The 21,481-nt window shown below is 40.9% G+C and overlaps 1 protein-coding gene across 2 annotated transcripts in view; it reads right to left on the reverse strand.

The window, feature by feature from the left end:
• Positions 1–3,608: 3,608 nt before the first annotated feature.
• The window catches only part of Samd12 (sterile alpha motif domain containing 12), a 233,538-nt gene continuing 215,665 nt past the window's right edge, over positions 3,609–21,481 (reverse strand). For both annotated transcript variants that reach the window (XM_037197789.1, XM_037197790.1), the window contains exon 4: positions 3,609–6,041. In XM_037197789.1, the coding sequence (XP_037053684.1) occupies positions 5,842–6,041 (200 nt within the window). In that variant the 3' untranslated portion in view covers positions 3,609–5,841. The remainder of the gene's footprint in view (positions 6,042–21,481) is intronic.

Genomic DNA, 21,481 nt, shown 5'->3' on the forward strand with positions numbered 1-21,481 from the left:
GTAATTATAATTTCAAAAAGTAAAAATGAATAAAAACAGAAGAATGAAGTTATGTCATTTGCAAGAAAATGGATGCAACTTCAGGTAATCATCAAGCAATTATTTCTGTCATTTGTGGGGACTAGACATTACAGATATGTAACATCATATATATGTGTATATATGTCATAAAAATAGAAGCAAATTGGAGAAAGGAATTATACTATATATTTGCATGAAAATGGCCTTGTGTAATCCTGCATAAGAAAAGAAAATGCCAGTCCCAAAAGAGGGCAGTGAAGCATGCAAAGAAAGCAAAAAGCTTGCTTTGGACTTATGCCTTAGCTATGCTTTTTACCAAGGTTTGTTTACTTTTGGGTGGGTCAGATTCCCTGTTGTCACTGTCTCTTATAGATATATTGAGATGAGCAAACAATAAGGGCCAAGGTAAAGAAATATGAAGAACTGATGTGATAATTTATGCATGATCTGCATATAGTAAACATTTAAAATTCATTAGCTTTATCAAGAATAGCATTCAGTATCTGTTGGGGAGTTTTGCTTTCTAGAAACAATGTCTACTATTAAGATACCAAGAATGACCATCATTTTACCAAATGTGGATAAATCTGAGGATTGTAGAAGACTTCGTACCACTGTTGTGTGTTGTACAAAGCACACCCCCACTCCCATCTCCCATGAATCGAGCGGAAGTATAGTGTCAGGATGACTTTCCAGCCTCATTCTGCACATCCCAAAACATAACGGGGAGTGTTCTGACCCAGCTGAGTTTATAGCAGGAACAGTTAACCAAATGTGGTCACCACATTGACATCCTGGCTGCTCATGGATGGAACACAGAAGAACAAAGGCGTTCTTTCAGTAGAGACAATCTCTCAAAGGCATCAAAAGTTTAGCATGAAAGCAAGGGCAAACATTGATTGTGTTGCTTGCAAATGTTAGAGAGCTATGGGGCCATTGTCAATGGCAAGAGGGGCAGCCAGAACTTCAGAGGAGATGGCCCTGGCTTCAGAGGATGAGCTGTTTTAAGAGTGTCTGTCATGGTTTCTGAACAGTGAATAAAAACTGACATTTACTATGTACACATTATGCAATTTTTTAGAAAACGTCTTATTTTTTTTTTTTTGTCTTTTTGTCAGCATCCAGAAGGAGTAGGTCAAGATAGGTGGGGCAAAATCTTGGTTTTTCCTGTGCAAAAGTGTACACGTACGTGAATGTAAGTAAACTGTGTGTTAGACAAAATTATTTCAGAAAAGGTATTAAAATGATGAGGCATGTTGTAAATGCACACTTGGTTGAATTATGTGACAAGGCTAATGGCTAAGCATATTTAGCTCTGTTAATTCCTACCATATTCTTATTGGTTGAGCAGAGTTACTCATCTCTATTTCAGAAGTTAGGAAATGGGAGCACAGAGTGCTTAAATAATTTCCCTGAAGTAACAGTATTAGGTGTTCAAGTCAGGATTTAAAATCCAGGCACATCAAAAGTTATTTTTATTCTTTCTCCTTCTTGTTTATTTTTAAAAATATGTTCTTTAAAATAGTTCAGACACTTATATTTCAAATGCAAAATGACACCTGAAGCATGCATCCTCTCTGTGACTACCTTCTCTGCCTCCTGGGTGTAACTTACATTAGTTTCATCTACATTATTCAGTGTTTCCTATATAAACAAAGAATGTACACAGAGAGAATATTTCTCCCTTTTTGGCAAATGTACAGTATGCATATGGTTCTGCATCTTGCTTTTTTATTTTTCATGGCTTCCCAAGGGTCCTTCTTCATTCTTCATCTACAGGTTCAGAGACCTCTAATAACTATGTGTGCCATGATTTACTTAGCTGCTTCTCTAAAGGGAGTCACCTATGTTCTTCCAAAAACATATATATATATATATTTAGAAGGGACTCTAAAAACAAAATAGAAACATCCAAAAAAAATCCAATCATTGAAACGATAAAATCCTTTCCTCAAAAATGGAGTAATTTGGGAGCTGAGAAAATGGCTCACAGGGTAAGTACTTGCTGCACAAGGACTCAAAACCAGGTAGGTTCTCAGGATCCACACAAAAAGCCAGGTGTGGTGATGCACATCTGTCACTCCAGCACTGTGTGTGTGTGTGTGTGTGTGTGTATGTGTGTGTGTGTTTGTGTGTGTGTGTGTGCGTTAGAATTGGTATGTGGAGACAGGCAGATCTTCGTAGCTCCCTGACCACCCAATCTAGAGAAGTGGGTGTGCTCCATTGTCAATGCATAAACTAAGGTAGGTGGAGAGTGATAGAAAACATCCTATGTCAACCTTTTGTCTCCAATTGTGTACGTGCACACATGCACGCACACACACAGACACACATGGATTACATCAAAGGCAGTAACCCCCTTTAAAAATGGTTAGTTTTGTTTAAAAATAACACAGAGTTAAATGCCAATGTAATAGATTAGATATTTTGTCCTCCAAACACTCTCATTCATTGAAGTTGTAATCCTTAAGGTATGGTTTAAGGAGATGGGTCCTCTGATAGAGGATTAGGCCTTGAGGGTAAGATTTTCATGAATGGGATAAGTAGCTTTGGTAGGGACCTCAGAGTGATTATGTCTTGCTTCTGACATATGAAACACAGTGGAAGGGCTCAGTTAGAATGGCCCATGAAGCTGCTTTGACTGGTCCATGAATCCTCTAATAGTTTGACCCCAGATTTCCCAGTATTCAGAATGATGAGAATTAATTTCTATTGCTTTTTGTTGTCATGGTTAATATTGATTATGAAGTTGACAGAATCTAGGATCATGCAGGATACAAATTTCTGGGTATGTCACAGAGGTTGGAAGACCTACTCTAAATGTGGATGGTACCATTGTGTGGGCTGGGGTTCAGGAGTGAATAAGGAGAAAGGGAACTGAGCACTGGCATTCATCTCTCTCTGCTTTCTAAATGTAGGAATAATGTGGCCAGTTGCCCCATCCTCCTGCTGCCATGCTCTCCCTTCTATGTATATCCTACCAGGTGTAACAAGTACACCCTCAAGCTGTGAGCTAAAATAAACCCATCCCCCCATAAGTTGCTTTTACCAGACATTTAGTCACAGAAATAAGAATAGTAACTACAATATAACAACCTAAATAGTTCGTGGTATTTACTCTAGCAGCTTGAATGGATTATGCCATCAACACCAAAAAAACCATGCTTTGCACCAGAGTAGTAATTTTATGTGTCCCAGCACTGTATCCCTTTTCCATAAACTGAAAGTATAACCCACTCTCCTGAAGACACAGGCTCCGAGACTTTCAAAAAGACAGAAAAAACATCACAGAACACTTGTACTTATTTGGCATATTGTTGCTATAGCTTAGTATTTTTGAGTCTGAAGAATCAAATATTTAATATTGAATCACCTCTGTAGTGAACTATCATATGATATGCATGTTAAACCATCCAGCTCCCTTGAGTAGATAGAACATTGATTCTTATTAGAGCAAACCTAGACCCCCAATAATTTAAAGCTTCACCAGATCTCTTTATATCTTCAAATATCAATGTTCAAAACATCTTGTCAATTTTGTTCCCATTTCTAAAAAAAGGAAATTATCACTTCAATAACACTGTAGATTTTTTTTAAAGGATGCCTGACATAAAGGGATTTTGAACACTAACGTGAAGGACAAGCACTAAGAGAGGCTATAAAAATTCAGAGAAAAATACCCCTAAGCTAAAGAGAACATTAGTTTCTTCCAAAAGGAGTGGGATGAAAGAATACAGAATGTACAGCTTTTCAATGAGGGTGGAGTGGGGGATGCCAACAATGAAATCAGAAAGATTGAGCTTAGGACTTTCCCAGAACACCGACAGGCATTTAGCTTAGTAGGCTTAAATAGTATCTGAAGAAGACTTCTGGGCAATGAATACTGAAGATGATTTGTGAGGCAGTTAGGCAGGGGGAAAGGAGTAGAGGATGGTGTCAAAGGCATGCTCCATGAGGATAAGTCTCTTCCTCGTTATCAACACAGGAGGAAAAGAAAGCTCCTAAAAGGTCCAGACACCAAATAGAACCTAGAAAGAAGAATGCTGTAGAAGCTACTAGTTAATATCCTCTGATTAAACAGTACAACTTTATAGTGGATTCAGAAAACATGGACAAGTATAATGAATACAAGTGAGATAATCCACAAGTGTATTTCCCAGAGCAAACCATCATGAAAATATGGCATAATCATCTATACTCCTTTTACATATTATACATATGTTAAAATATGAATTCTATATTTTGAAAAATTGAGCCATGCTATGAATCAAATTTTCCATATGCCCTAACCCCCATTCCTCAAATCTTTTTCTGACATTACGTATTCTTTAAAAGGGAATTTTGATGCCTGGATTACATAAAGTTTAAGTAGAATTATTTGCTTCCTTTTTTCCATTTTAGAAATAGTGCTGTGATGACATTTCTTGTCACAAGTCTTATTATCTCTATTTACTTCTTAAAAGAAACTTAAAGGTGTATCAACATGTCACATTCAAATTACTCAGTCCACCCATTCCTATGACTCACCACCAGGAGTCTCTAGGGACAAACTTCGAACAAGCATATTAAAGAGCCGACACCATTTTTGCGTCACTCTCTGTCTATATTTGTCCTTCTGCAGCACACATTGTTCAGGCACTGCATTATTTCCTCTAGACTAGTGATTCTCAACCTTCCTAATGCTTCAACCCTTTAATAGAGTTCCTCATGTTGTGGTGGTCCCCAACCACAAAATGATTTCAGGGCTACTTCATAACTATAATTCTGCTATTGTTATTAACCATAATGTAAATATCCGATATGCAGGATATCTGATATGCCACCCTGAAGGGTTCATGACCCACAGGTTGAGAACCACTGCTCTAGACAAATGGACTATTCCTGGGCTAATCTAAATGCAATAATATAAAACTTGGATGACCCAGATTTCTCCAGTATGCATATAATTACTATATCCTGAATATTGAAAACTATCCAATGCTCTCAAAAACACTTACTTTATCATCCTTTCATTTAAAATGATGCATGATGGGCAACAAAAGAAGAAAAAGTACAGTCGATGGAAGCTTATATCTTTCAAATAGTATGTAAATGCATAGGTTACATATAGTGGAACTTAGAGTTTTCTTCAAATTTTAGATTTTCTTGACACTTCAAAGTTATAGGGATCTTACGTGCTCTCAATATATTGAAGTTCTTCGTGACACTATTGAGTTACACAGCCTTAACAGTTCAAATTTAAATTCTCTAGTTTATATTTTAAATCATTCTATTCTCAATAGGTTAATAGAGTTTTCAAAATCTCTAAAGTCTATGCATGCATTAATTCAGTTAAATAAAGGTACATTTAAAACATTTCCCTTCTATTGGCCAAGGAAAGGAAAGTAAAACAAAATATATCAAAACTTCATCTCTAGCATGCATGGGCCATATTAACTTTAGAATTACTCAAATTCTAACACCTCCTCAGAAATTATTGTTCAGATGAGGGCAGCCAGGACTGGGCTATTCAGTCGTGCAGCCTGAACACCACAAAACTCTGGAGGGAGCAGTTGGACCCTGATCAATGGGAACTGGTACTCTCTGGAGTGGTACAGTAAGCAATCTATGCAGCCCTGTGCGATAACCTTGAAGTTGGTGCCTGTAATTCCACTTGTGGACCTATTACTTATTTATGCAACTTTCTCTCTGGTGAGCAATGAAAACGAAAAGTTTTAGAGCGAAGTTGTCTTTAGAGCTACCTACTTCTTTTCTTTTAATGAAGAACATCCTGTAAGGAAACAATAACAAATTTTCCTGGCTCCCCTCTGTCACAAAAGATCACATTTTCTGGCTTCCCATGTTCCCGGGCAACCACCCACCAGGAAGCAGCAGGCTACCTTGTGTGAGTAACTGCAGGTTTCTGACTTCTTCCCGCACCTTCAGTTGGAGCACCTGCTGCAGGATGTGCTGTCGCTGGTTCTCCTGGGCGATCCCCATGCGTTCCAGCTTCTTGTCTGTGAGTCTCAGCAGGGCTCGACCTGCAGGGGTTGAAGAAATGGAGAGAGAGGCAAGTGAGCAATACCCTGGGGGAATGACTTGCATCTTGGTTGTGGCTAGCCCCGACCAAAAAAAAAAAGTTTATAACTAAGTGCAGATGATGTAGAACAGAGGGACCCCCATGGTCTATGCTGATAGGACTGATGATGTGCACAGAGAAAACGCACCTGTGCAAAAGAGAGCACTGGAATTTTATCTAATAGAGGCAACCCTCAGTAGACCCAATGAGGTAGGTAAAGCAGCGAACTTTAACTTGCATATTTGGGTCATCAGTTACTGGTTTCCATGGAAACAGTGCTCTTCACTGGGTGATGGGTTCTCAGGCTGGCCAGTGTGCCCCTTTTTGACACCCCAGCTGCAGAACTAGATGCTCTCACTATGCTTATGGGAACTCCAGCAGCAATTCTGTTTTTGTGAAACACACGTTTAAGGGCTGCTTTTGATCTGAAGACATCCAGCTCTTTGGCTGCAGCTGTGGGAAGCTCTGCTCACCCCCAACATTTGCTGAGGATAAAAGACCCACAAAGAGGAGTTTAAGAGGAGACAAGGGAAGGGAGCCATTCAGGAGGGCAAAACCAGGAGCTCTGGTGCTTATGATGCCACATATCTAGGTCTTGGCAACTCAGCATGCCTCTCTTCCAGCTCCATTTTTTCCAACTCCAGATATCTGTATGTTTTTCTTCTACCTTGATTTCTATGAAGTCCCCAAATTATGCCCTACTGTGCATTTACCTTGAAATAAGCATACTTTACTCCCATCACTTACTCTAAGAGAGCGATCCTGCTAAATGCCCACAGCATCATTTACTCTTTTTCCACAGCCTCAGCTGTCACACCTGCGGATGGATCTGTTATCATTTCTATCATGAAGAAGAGACAGAAGCAGCTGCCTGTGATCAATGACAAGTCTGTGAGTACAATTTTATATAGACGTTGGAAACTGTTGGGAAGTCCACACCCATGTCTTGGGTGTGTGCATGTTCTTTTCCTAAACACCACTCTCCCTTCCCTAATATCCATGTTTAAATCTGTATTAGAGTTGCTTCTTAACAAACTGTGACTCAGCTTCTTTTGGAAGAAAGAAATGAAATGTTCTATCACCTTAGAAAAGAAACCAAACAACTAGAAGGTGAAGTTAATGGGCATTTCCATCAAAGAAACAAGAAAGTCCATGAATGTAGCTGATGAATGAGCAGCCTTAAAATCCTCTTGCCTTACACTCCCAAGTACAGGAAATTATGGTAGAGAACTGTATCTGGCTTTATTCTGCATGCTGACTGCAAGTCTGCCTTCCTTGAACTTGGTAACATTAATAATCAAAGCAAAAGTAGAGAAGAGTGCTTATGTATGTCATTCACCAATGGACTGCTTGACCTACAGCCATTTATTAGCCAGGAACAATGTCATGGCCCTTCCCACTTAGAAAAAAAAAAGCCAGCTATATATTGTGATGTGCAATGATTCTCTCCAATCCTCTGCCCAGAAGTGAGGTGGGTAGGGTAGGGTAGGCAGGAATATTGAATGGGAATATTGATGGCATGACCATGGAATATGGGAGGAAAGTGTGTGTGTGTGTGTGTGTGTGTGTGTGTGTGTGTGTGTGTGTGTGTGTGTTGACAGTGATCTACAGCTTCTGTAGCATTCTGATGAAAGAAGTCCCATAGATAGAGCTCAGGCTTGGTTCCACCAGATGACCATGGTAACCATGAAAAAGGAACAAGACGACAAAAGCAGACACACTCCCTTGCCATTGCCTTCTGCAACAAGGTAAAGTAGCAGCACTGGAGGATGTTCAAATCTAATTTGTTACCTTGCATGGCCAAAGAGGCTTTGTAAAGGTGAATGAGTATAAGGACCCCAAGATGGGAGAATATCATATATCACCCAGGCAGCCCATCAAGTCTCACTACAAAGGAACAGAGAATGAGAGAGAGAGAGAGAGAGAGAGAGAGAGAGAGAGAGAGAGAGAGAGAGAGAGAGAGAAATGGTGTGGAAATGCAAACAGGAGTTAGAGTGGCCAGGAGCTATAGAGTCCCTACAGATTACAGAGGCTAAGATTCCAAACTTGCTTCTCTCCCACATACTCCAAAAGTCTTTCCACTAACATCTCACTTTGAGCCCCATGACACCCATTTTTGAACTTCTGAATTTCACAAATGTAAGAATATAAACACGGATAATTTTAAACCTCTAAGTTTGTTACAGCAGCAGTTATCCTCATGAATGGAATTGACATCATTGTAAGAACTCAAATAGGCAATAGGCAAATTCAAGCCTGAAAAAATCCCAACATGGAGGAGGGAGGTGGGCAAAGTCTCACCCCTAGCTGAGAAGATACTGGCAATTGATGGCTTCTGGGGAAAAGGGAGTCAGTTTTCTTTAAGGGTCTGTCCCAAACCTGGTAGGTCAACCATGCTGGAGGGGATGATCCTACCTACACCCAACACAGATTGGGCAACACAGATTTAATTCAATTTATTTAAGGACATGAAGTTGGATTGGCAAGTACATGGGAATGGGTCTAGAGGAGCTAAGGGAGGGAGGATGTATATGATCAAAATACATGTTTATGAATAAAGTACAATGGCATGGAGTTATTCTCAAAGAACGAATAAAACTAATATTTTTTTTCAAAAAAAATAACTCAAACAGAGAGCTCTTTCCTTTTCCAATTTTTATGTGGGGGCCATAATGAAAAGTAGAGAACAGAAGGTAGTTAAGGAACAGTAACCTTGAGTCCTGGGTCTGTCTGGGGAGGAGACACTAGAATGTGGGAGAGAGACAGGGAAGAGAAGTGTCAAGGAAGTCAGAGGAATGGGGAATGTCACTACAGCAGGGTAGAGAAGATAGGACAAAGCTGGGAAGCGGCATCTGAGAAGAGGCCAGGACAGAGTTCAAGAGGGCCTGACAGGCTGGCAGAGGACTGGATGTGAAAGGTGAAGAGTTCTGAGCAAAGGCAACTTGGGCATTACGCCAGGCCTTCACTAGATCTTCACTGGTTCTTATGAGGAGAATAGATTGGAGGTTGGGACATGGAAAAAAGTCAAAACAGGAAGTGATGGTGCCACAAAGCCCAGTCAAGGGGCAGGAGCAGTAAGGCTCCCGGCTCTATTTTTATGACTTTACAATTCCTAGAAGTAGCGTGGAGGAAAGGAGGTCCTCAGTTCCCATTCAGGTTTCCAAGCTTATCCACAATGGCTGGTGGCCCCTTTTATGAGCAGGAAACTGAATCACTGCTCTAAGAAAGGATGTGATAGAGGAAGGAAATCTGGTCTGTTCCTGCTAGTCTATCTCCAGCAAACATCTGGGATCTTCAGAAGTAATGAAATAGGTAGAACTAAAAAAGTAGGTGATTAAAACATCCCTTATTCTCATTCCTTCATTCCTTCAGTGACCTCCTCAAACCCCCAAAGCACTGAGCTAGCAGGTAGCATTGGTAGATCATAGTAGGAGTCACAGAACTAAGAGGTTATTGCTGTGACCCAACCTCTGTTAAAAATATTCACAGGACCCCTTGACAATGGCCAGGGAAGACTCCGTGAAGATATTCACACAGCAGAAACTTGGGTGTGGTGTTCTGGTAGCAACCTTGAAAAATTCAAGTGTTGGTACATCTGAAGCTTCAGTCTGTCCATAAAGGCATTATTGTATATGTCCCTCGAGCACACCAATTCCATAAACATAGGCATGGTGGTTAACTTCATAAGCCAACTTGACTGGGTCATGAGATATCCAGATACTTAGTTACTTATTATCCTGAGTGTTTCCAGAAGATATCAATAATTACTTATTTTTAAATTTCATGTATGTGTGCTGTGTTTAAACTCCTCCTCCTCTTCCCTCCAGCTCCTTCTGTGTACCACTCCCACCTACCCATTCCCTCTCAAATTCATAGCCTGTTAAAAATTATTATTGATATACACACACACCACATACACACACACACACACACATACACACACATACAAATAAATACATAATACAGCTTGCTGTGTCCATTTAGTGTAGCTCATATGTACATGTTTTAGGACTTACCACTTGGTATTGGATAATCAGTCAGGAGACTCATCCCTGGGGAAGATTGATCCTCCCTCTCTCAGCAATCCTCAGTTGCCTGTACCCCTTCATCAAGGGGTAGGGCCTTGGGAGATTTCACCAATCAGAACTGGGAGGTCAATTGGAATTCAGGGTTTGTTTAAGCAGCTACACTTCTGAGAGTTCATGGGCATCTTTTTCGTCATATAGAGATAACGGTCTTGTAGCAGATGCTCTGGCCCTCTGGCTCTTACATTTTTCCACCCCTCTCCTATGATTTCCCTGAGCCCTAGGTCATTGATCCTAGAGAAAAACCTATTACTGCCACTTTCTCAAACCAGTGTTTAACTGCATTCTTAAAAACTTACCCTTATTCCCACAGGTAAGTGTAGAGCATCAAAGAAACGTCCTTTTGCAGCAGGTGGGGACCATTACAGAAAGCTACAACTGGTCAAAATGCAGAGAAACACTGACTGTGAGGTGCTCAGAATTCTTACATCTACAACACAACCCCTAAACCTAAGGCTCAGAGACTGATAATTAAAGCGATAGAATAGACAAGGCAGATTGCTTCCTATAACATATAGCAGCTCTTGCCTCTGGGCTCAAATGAGGACATCAGGTTTACAGATTTTAAGTTTGGCAATTTCTATAACTCCATGAACCAATTTATTTTATCTGTCTATCAACCTGTGTCTTCTCTCTCTCTCTCTCTCTCTCTCTCTACACACACACACACACACACACACACACACACACACACACACACACACACTACTTCTGTTTCTATGGAGAATTGCAATACTGTACAAAATTTCCCTGTCAGATTCCCTATGCTGGCACATCATAGTACTTACAGATACATATTAAATACATATTTTTTTAGCACTGCTTAAGTAATGTTGAGATTATTTTCTTTACCCACATATTGATGACTTCCCATTTCCAGGTCTTTAAATTACTGTCGTGTCTGATGTAAGGGACTTGACTGGCAACAGTCAAATAAAACAAACGTGAGAGCCTGGCCATGGCAGGAGCTGGGAGCTGCATTGGTTGGTGATGAGCACATGAACACCTGCCATCAGAAAGAACAGAGAACTTGAGGCTGAGTACCTGACCTTCCCGGGGGTTAGACAGACACCACAAACCACCAGCAGCTCAGGTGAGCAGTGGGGCAGAAAGAGCATGTGGAGTAGAGGAACAAGTTAATAGTTTTCTCTGTTGCTATACCAAATTACCGTGAGGACGGGCACTTAACACAACTGAAATATATTCCACAGAGATATGGAAACCAGAATCTCAACACCAGTTTCACTGGGCTAAAACCACATGCCCTCCAGAAGCTGACAGGGCAAAATCTGGTTTTAAATACTTCATTTAGCTCTGCCAGTGTTCTTTTGGTTGTGGCCATATCACCATAAATTTTACCTTCATTTCATATCACTTTCTGATCTCACACACACACACACACACACACACACACACACACACACACACACACACACACACACATATATATATATATGTATACACACACATATGTAAACACATGTACTCTCTACTCCTCCTATGATGACTTGTGGTTAGCAGTAATACCACCTGAATGACCCAGGACAATTGGCTCATGTGGAGCTCCTTAGTCACGTCTGCAAAAGCTCCTTTGCTTAGAGGATAAGGACAAGCGCCAAGCATTAGGCACCACTGTCTTTGCAGGTCTTTATTCAGTCCACCAAAACTGAAAGTAACTCTGGAGCCTCTTGTGTGTGGCACAGGACTCCATGTCCACATGAAGAAGTGAGGCTCAGTGAAAGAGGCTTCAGGCAAAGACTTGGATCTAGATATGTCTCTGACCTTCAAGTCCAGTCTGGTTCTGGGTGTCCTTCCACTTCATAGACACCATCATAGGCTTTTCAAGATAATGGTTATATTCTGAAGACATAAATGGAAATGTTAGGGTAGGCTGTAGGTGTAGCCTCCGCTTTGTTCCTATTGAGATTTCTCAGTGCCACTTTTCCTGGGAGATGTACTGAATTCCAAGGTCTTTTCTCCTTGACATGATTCCCGGGCTAGTCTTCAGTAAGTGGTCAGTATGTATTGAGTTAGTTCAAATTGAGTTAGTTCAAACCCATTCTCAGGAAAGGCCTATGCTATGCACTAACCAGTTGTCCCTGGGTCTTAACTTCAGCCCCATCCAGAGCCAGTACCAGTGTGGTAAACATATTGTCAGCATTCTTTAGTTAACCTAGTTGTCACATTACTTCAAAATTTAGACCCAAGAATGAGGACAAAGTAGAAAATAATAAAAGCATGGCGTTATCAGACTCAGAAAGACAAACATGGTATGTACTCACTCATAAGTAAATACTAGATGTAAACCAGAGAAGCTAGGTAACAATGAGGACCCTAAGAGGAATGTATAGATCACCTTGGGAAGGGGAAACAGATGAGCTCTCCATGAGTAAACTGGGGGTGAGGGGGGGATGGGATGGGATGGGAAATGAGAATATGAGGGAATGGGATGATCGAGCTGGGGGAGGGATGGAGTGGGAGAGCAATGAATGAGAGATCTTGATAGAGGGAGATATTACGGGGTTAGGGGGAAACCTGGTGCTAGGGAAATTCCCAGGAATCCACAGGATGACTCCAGATTAGACTGCTAGCAATAGTGGAGGGGGTGCCTGAGCTGGTTTACCCTTGTAATCTGGTTGGTGAATACCCTAACTGTCATCATAGAGCCTTCATCCAGTAACTGATGGAAGCAGATGTAAAGATTCACAACCAAGCACCAGCTGAGCTCTGGGAGTCCAGTGGAAGAGAGAGAGGAGGGATTGTATGAGCAAGGTGGGGGTGTCAAGATCATGATGGGGAAATCTATAGAGACAACTGAACCAAGCTCATAGGAACTCACGAACTTTAGACAGACAGCTGTGGAACCTGCATGGGACCAGACTAGACCCTCTACATATGGGAGACAGTTGTGTGGCTTGTTTTGTTTGAGGGGCCCCTGGCAGTGTGATCAGAATCTATCCCTGGTGCATGAGCTGGCTTTCTGGATCCCATTACCTATGGTCAGAAACCTTGCTCATCCTTGAGGCGGGGGGCGGGGGGGGGCGCTAGGTACTGCCTCAACTGAATGTACCAGGCTTTGCTGTCCCCCCATGGGAGAACTTACCCTTTTGTAAAGGGTTAGGGGACGAGAGGTGGGTTGGGGGGGGTTAGGTGGGAGTGAGAGGAGCAGAAGGAGGGATGAGAGGGGGGGATTCTGTGATTAGTATGTAAAATGAGTAAAAATGTTTTTTAAAATAAAAAAGCATGAGGTTATGAGCTAATAGATATGGATTAATATTCAGTAAGGCATGATCTGAGTGTCCTCATTTTCAAAATGTGGGTGAAAACGACACTATTTCATAGACTGTAACAACAGAATGGAATGAAACATGTGCACATCCTCTTTAACCTGGAACCACTGGCATGATGCAAATTTGGTGTCACAGATGTTTTGCTGGCTGCTACCTCTTCACACTCACAGGACTCCTGTTCCTTCTCCTGTGACAGCGATAACAATAGCAAACATTTACTATGTGTTAAACACCGTCCTAAGAGCTTTACATAGATTATCTCATTTTAAATGATTCTGTGAAAGTACCATGTTTATCCACGGCTGATTAAGAGCTATAAAACACCGAAAAGCTCTATGTCTTATTAAGAAGCTGCAGATTTGGGAGAGGCCATGCTGCTCAGCTAACTGACTGCTGGGGAGTTCTTCTCACGAACCTCACATCCTCCTTTTGGTGGATTGAATGAGAATGTCCCTCCACTCCTTCCCACTCCCCCATCCTGGTCAGGCTCTGGCTCTGGTTACTTGGTTCCCAGCTGGTGGCACCATTTGGGTTTTAGGAGGTGTGGCCTTGCTGGAAGAAATACATCATTAGAGGTAGGCTTTGAGGTTTCTCATCCAAGCACCATTTCCAGTTTGCTATCTCTGCTTCTAGCTTGGGGTGAGGGATGTGAGATTCTCAGTTGTTCCTGCCTTTATTCCTGCCTTCTGCCACTCTTCCCTGACATGATGGTGAGGATGGACTCTTCTATCTGGAATGACAAGCCCCAAACAAACTTTTCTTTTATAAGTTGCTTTCGTCATAAAAACAGAAAGGTAACTAATACACTCACCAAGCCCATTTCTGCTCGGGGACTCAGGTCAGTGAGTTGGAGGGTCTGGGAATGGTCACTATCTCTGATGGCTTAAGGAAAAAGGGGACCATGAACACAACACCACCATGTAGCAGAGAATGACAGAGGATGGGGGAGGGTGGCTGTGACAGTTGCTGTTCAACAGATTCATCTAGTCATTTATCACAGACTACAAGCACATCATGGATTGAACTTGCTCCTCTACAAAGAACTAGGAAGACAGCGAAAAAGATGTTTCATATCAGTGACAAAGCACTGTGTTTTGTTTGTGTGTGTGTGTGTGTGTGTGTGTGGTGTGTGTGTGTGTGTGTGTGATCCCATGCACGTGGCACCTTGTGGTATTTCAGGGGACTTTGAGCAAAGGACAGAAGTATTGAGGTGAATAAGAGGGAGAAGGGAATACAAGACATAGGAAACAAGTTCTGGGAGACAGAAAGGTATGTTTAGGAACTCCAAGAAGCTCACCATTGAAGCTTCTCAGAGCATGAAGATTGCAGAAGGAAGGAGGGAGGGAGGTAAGCAGGCAGGCAGGCTGGCACATGTGGGTCTTCCATGCCTTTCATACAACTCCTGGTCTTGCTCTTCCCCCTCCCCCCTCTACAGTAAAAGAGAACACATGGAGTGGAAGAAATGACGTTTGTTCAGTCATAAGCCCCATCAAGATCATTAGCACCTCCGTCGTCCTTGTCTCTATGGTTTTCCTGTCCGTCACTATAAGAGAACTTCACTTTCATATTTTGGGCACTGCTCTTTCTCCTTTGGGGAATCTTTTGACAATTAAAAAAAGAATTCTCCTGTAGTATGTTTCAGCTCTCAAAAAAAAAATCACTTTTTTGCTCATTATGTTGATTTTTATTTCCAGTTTCCTTCCTACACCTTGCCACAGTGCAAGTTCAGAGAATATGGGGCTTCGTTGATGTTTCCAAGTCCCTAACCTGAGTGTGTCTCCATTCTGGCACGAAATAAATGTTTGCTAAATTACTGTTGTGTGGATGTGACTCAGACAGAGCAAATATAAGTTCCGTACTGGAATTGTTATGGTTGCTGAGGAAAAGTTCTCTTTCCTTCTTAGGACCTCTCCCAAGGTATAATATAACACTAGGTCTGCCGTTAGGGGTTGTCTTTGTTGTTGTAGGCAGAGAACTGGCTAGGGAATTAAAGTCAACAGTGAGCAAAGCCGAGAAATAGGAGACGAAGAGGAAGCGGGTAGAGGAGAGAGGAAGACAATGTTATTTGATTTTTCCGAACGCCGCCTGGCCTGAGGTCAGACACGCTGAGTTTCTCAGTTACAAAAGTCAATATATGACGAGGGGAGGGAGCTGAGCTGGTTGAATGGTGAGTGGCAGGTTCTATTTTATGTGTCACTGTCAGCTAAGACACCATGGATTTCCCATTCCCATTTGAAGAAATGACATCTTGAATAGGTGAATAAAAATGATAGGGCTCTGATGTTTTATCCAAGTTAGTCATTGGAAAATGCTGGCCTTTTAATTGTTTTTCCTCAGAATGCATTTCAAATACACCTTAAATTTGACCATATACTTCTGTCTGCTTCACGTGCCCAGAGGGTCCTGTCCTCCTTATCCAATTACTCCAGAGGTCACAAATTCAAATGCTTCGATTGTCAGGATAATGTAATTGTGTGAGGAGAACTGCTCCAAGGGACCATTGAAATTAGTTGGGCTGCACGGTTTGATTTTTCTCCTGAAATAGACAATTTTAATCCATTTTTTTGTCCTGTAAAAGGACAGACTATGGGCCAACTGTAGCTACTGCTTTTGTTTTAAGTTACAAATAACCGGAAACTCACAAGTTTTATGAAGTCTACCAGTTTAAAATTTACCTGTTTTTCACACTATCATGTATATACCCAAACAAATCATGTATATGGGTCATCTTTGTCTCACAAGTGGACACTTTCAATGTCTTCCCTTTCCTCATTATGCCACTCATTTCTCGGTGGAAAGGAATTCTGGTGGCGTTGTCTCTAAAGCTTTCAACAGACTGTAGGAATAGGGTCTGGCCTTTGCCACTGTACTCTGTTCAGACCATTCTAAATGAACAGTTCACTGTGTCCAAGAGTAGTTAAGGGCCTTTACGATTTTGTATTGCCTAATGATACACTGCAAATTTGTCTTCCTAACCCCACAGCCTGATATCCCTGATTTTTTTTTTTTCGAGATAGGGTTTCTCTGTGTAGTTTTGGTGCCTTTCCTGGAACTCACTCTGTAGACCAGGCTGGCTTCGAACACACAGAGATCCACCTGGCTCTGGCTCCCGAGTGCTGGGATTAAAGGCGTGCACCACCTCTGCCCAGCTCCCTGATTTCTTAAATGTGACAACAAATATCCTGGTACCTGCACAAGCAAGGACTCAAAGGCCAGCCAACCCATTACCACATTTCTTGGCAAGAAGGCAAGACCAATACATCTCCTCTCACTTCTACCTGAGAGCATAGCCCACTACCCAGCCTGGTCCTTCACTTGGTAAGACTCAGACTGATTGGCACCTGATTTCATTCACTCCTTTGGGTTGAGGAAGAGAAGGGTTAGTAGAAATTTGCGCTGTGATTACTGTAAGTAATTTACTGGACTGATGGGAACTGCATATTGATTTTTTTTAACTAGTCTTAGGTAGAAAGCCTGTTTCAGACAGTGTACTTTTTTGGCTGAATATATTCAGGTGCTGATGATGTTAATAGGAGGGAATTGGAATAATATTAATTCCCATAGTACCTTTCAAACTGAGTAAAAACATGGCCTTGTTATTTTTAGCCTCTTGAAAAGTTGAATATTTTTATTTTGCTAATTGCAGTTACCAAATCATCCCCAAAAATTATTTTTAAAAATCACTTAAAACATTTTTTGAGGGGGTTGTTTTAGTCTCTGAGAAGACTCAGTAATAACTTCTCAGCAGTCAAAGTAGTGTGTGTGTGTGTGTGTGTGTGTGTGTGTGTGTGTATTTTTAAAGCAAGGAAGTCTCATACCAACCTAGTGGAGATTATAGCTGAAGATTCATGGTACAATAAACTGCCTTCAAGGCCTTTCTGCTTTTGATGGGTAAACCATACCTTGAGGTACATTTGCTTTTATTTGTCAACATTCATCTGCACGTGGCAATCTTTGTTGATCGAGTGTCACCAGGTAAACAATGCCTTGCATACTTTGCATGTTTTAAAATTAATCATCAAGAAGCATGTGAGATGCCTATTGACAAGTATTTCCCCTCCTCAACATTCTACTCATAGTCATAGCTACAATGGACAAACACATAGAGCTTTTGTCTATTGAAAAGAACAGGGGCATTCTGGGTTCAACACATGAATTAACTTGAAATAGTACTGATGGCCAAAGTCACATTTAAATCCTGGTTATAAGTTAACTTTGACCTTATTTTTAAAATGGAGAGATTCATTTTACTTTATACTTTTGTTTGTGTATATCTGTATGTGTGCAGATGTACACGTGTGTGCAGGGGTTATTCAAATGTATATATGCATGTCAATGTTAGAGGGCAGCCTCAGTCCTTCCACAGATGATGTTCATCCTTTTTCAAAATTTCGGAGACATGTTCTCGTATTGTCCTGGAACTCATCAACTAGACAAGACTAGACACTAAGAAAGTACCAGGGATTTGCTTGTCTCTGCATTCCCAGTGCTGGGATTACTAGTAAAATGTCCACTATTTATTATTATTTAAACATGGGTTCTTAGTATTGAACTCAATTCCTCACACTTTCAAGGCAAAGCTTCATCAACTAACTTATCTGTGAAGTCTGTGGCACCTTTCTGTATTTCAAAATTTTATCAGGATTAGGATTAGTAAGTGACTGTTGGTCTAATTTCATATATGCACAATAGGAGAAATAGAAAGTGTTCTGGCTTTCACGGAGTTTATTCAAGGCCATCAAATCAGTAGTAATGAACAACTGAGTGACAAAACCTGGCATTAGTGACTATGAAGACCACGAGATCTACTATAAAACCCTAATAAAAAGAGGCCTGGAGGACAGGGCTAATCCCATGCTAGATTACTCAGGTATTAGCTACATAGCCATTGGTCCAACACTTCTCTCCAGGCTTTAGTTTTTTGTGTTTTTTTTTTTTTTACCTGAAAAATGGAATGATAGTCTACCTCCTTTCACCCTGTTGTGCTAGCAAGGAATCACTTCAGTCAGCAGAATACAGTCTTGTTGCTTCCTCCAGGAAGCTTACCTAAGGAAAGGAAAACACTCATTCTAGACTTCAAAGGGAGCTGTATAAGTCACACCCAAACTATGGCAGACATCTGAATGATGGGATCCTGATCGATACTTGGAAACTGTTCACAAGAAGCAAGGCTCAGAGGGAGAAACAAAATCTATTCTTTAACGTGTAAAATCTCGAAAAGACATCACGATACGTAGCACTGTTGACTCTTGGGGCTGGGTACCTCTGTGACTCGAAGTGTGGCTGCCTTGTGTATTTCAGGATGCTCTCTACAAAATCTCTGGCTTTTCATCTAACGATGTTTTCCCACCTGTGCCAATTAAAAGTGCCTCCAAATTCTTGGCAAATAACTGATGGAAGACAAAGTTGGCTGTGGTGAAGAACCACTAATCTAGATGTTTGCTGTTAACCAGCTGCTTCTGAAAATGCCAATCCAGAAGGTGGATACCCTCATAATTCAGTCATAGGACTGACGTGGAGAGGAAGGCAAAAACAACATAGAAGTCTGTGTTAGAGACTTTTTAATCTGTTCATACCAATTTCATCCACGGGACTATGCTAGGATAGATTCATCATCTCTGTTTTACAGGGGAGAGAGGTGCTGCTGCTGGAGATGGACACAGTTAAAAAAGAAAGTGTGCAAAGAGCAGGATAGGGATGCCAATTTAGTTCAAGTAAAAACTTCCCTGTTTTTGATCTTGGACATCTCAATGTACATAACAGAGTATTTCCATTGAGATATAACTTGAAGGGCCTTGTGAATGGAAGAGTAATGGACGTTGAATGAAGTTTAATTATGGCTAGAAGAATGAATTATTGATTGAATTCCAGCTTTAAAAAGCCGAATCCAAGCTCAAGTTATACCAAAGCCTTCACTTTTTTCCAACTTCCTCTTGTATTCAACTTATTTTGGGTTCCTTTTCATTATTGTTTATTCATGCTCATTACACTGCGAGCTTCTTATGAATTGTAATGCTCATCTTACTCACTGTACTCACAGAGAAAGGAGTGTTATTTAGAACAATGCTTTGAAATTCTTTGAGGTTGGAGGACCTTACACTTAACAGTTTGTTCTAGAACGCTGACTCTAGTGTAGTTAGTTGTGGTACTGCATTGCTTTCTTTTAATTTCACTTTAGATGGTATTTTCATTTTTGTGTCTAATTCTGTTTTTTGCTGTGTTTGCAGAGACCTGATTTTAGATAGAGGAGCCTCATGGCATTAAGCATGATGCCTACACAGGCTGGCTCTATGAACATGAATAATTGACTAAATGCTGCTGAGTCACAATTTCCACATCTGTAAAATAGAATTGACTTTAATTGCCTTGGGGTTTCTAATGTTAAAAGTATAATAAAGTATTATTCTACTTTATATAATATATTACCTAAAATATAAATTTATAAATTTAAAAGTATCTATCATAGTACCTGACTCAATATGTCCTGTCCCTCCCCCCCCCCCCGAATTAAATATTGTATAACAGTATGCCTTATAGAGGTTTTGCTGTTACAGTTACTGTTTTATCACTACGAAATTTATTCACATGCCCATCTTCTCTTCTCACCCCTGGGCTTTTGATGAAGTAACTCCAGTGCTCAGTAGTTGCTGAGTAAATGAATGGCTCTGTGAGCAAAGGAAAAGAAATGCCATCCCCAAAAGCAGACAAAGAAAAGTGAAGGGAATTGTCCAAAGCTACATGTCAGAGCAAGGACTAGAACCAAGATGCTATGATTAGGGGGGCTATAGCTGCTTAGCTAGGGACTGCTCAGTTAAGAATGAATGTGTCAGATATTAGGCCAGAGGCTGTGTAAGAGCCCAGAATACAATTCATGTAGTCTATGCCCGTGTTTACAGTTTCACAGGGAAAACAATAAAAACACCACTCAGAGGAAGACATTATTTCAAAACAGAAAAGAATATGGTGTTTTCCTTAAGATGAATATGAGCAATCCTAAATAAGAATATGGATGGTATGGCAAAAAAAAAAAAAAAAAAAAATTGAAGGAAGCACCTTTTACCTACTTTCTGATAAACAGACTGTGAAGGTGTTAAGGTGGTAGTTTTGGGGGAAAAGGAAATATATGCAAATGTTCTTGGAATACAGCCTTCATATTAAAGCAAGAAATGAAGTGAGACTGATATATGGAATATGAGAAGGCCTTGTATTTGAGATTAAGGTGGAGAGCTAGCTGAAGGCAAGATCATTCTTGGACTTGGAGGTAGATGAAGGATCTTGTTATTTACCTTACAATAAATAATTGTCCTGGGGAGTCAACACAGAGTTTTTTTTTTTAAATATGAATGGCATGATAACATTTATATTCAAAATTCTTTCTGGCTTCTCACAAGTAATTCCCATGGAGGATGTAAGTAATGACAGGAAGTAAAGAAAACCAGGGAGAAAATAGGAACTTCTGCTGAGATCACTGATCATGGTGGCTTCTACTAGAAGAGGTGCTGATAGGAAGATGAGCATAAAGCAGGGGGAAAAATGCATGTAGAACCAGAATGACCAGTCAAAGATGAAGGACCTGAATCAAGTTGTAAGGGGCTGTCACTTGTGATCTGTTTAGGAGATCTCATTAAAAGCCAAGGCCCATCTGCTGACATGGGAATGACGGAGTGAGCAGGTATGAGAGCAAACAGCAGTCATATTGGCTTGGATGTCTAACATGAACAGCCCTTGTCTGTGACACGGTCAACGGAGAGGTAGAGTGGGCACGCTATTATACAGAATGGAACTTCAAAGAGAAGGCAGGTCTGGGGTTTTGTTTGGGTGACATCATGGTAAAGTTGACATCTGAATCCACAAACAAGAAGAAATTGAGTGTGAAATGAGAAGAGGTCCTATTATGCCTTGAAGAACACTGATATTGGCTGAATATAGAGATATGGGCCCACTAGGATATTCTTGAGGAGTGACTGGACATATGGAAAGAAACATGAATGAATGGCACACTGGGAGTATGCTTCGAAACTGGCCCT

Source organism: Peromyscus leucopus, chromosome 20 (genome assembly GCF_004664715.2).
Source record: "Peromyscus leucopus breed LL Stock chromosome 20, UCI_PerLeu_2.1, whole genome shotgun sequence".
Lineage (NCBI taxonomy): Eukaryota > Metazoa > Chordata > Mammalia > Rodentia > Cricetidae > Peromyscus > Peromyscus leucopus.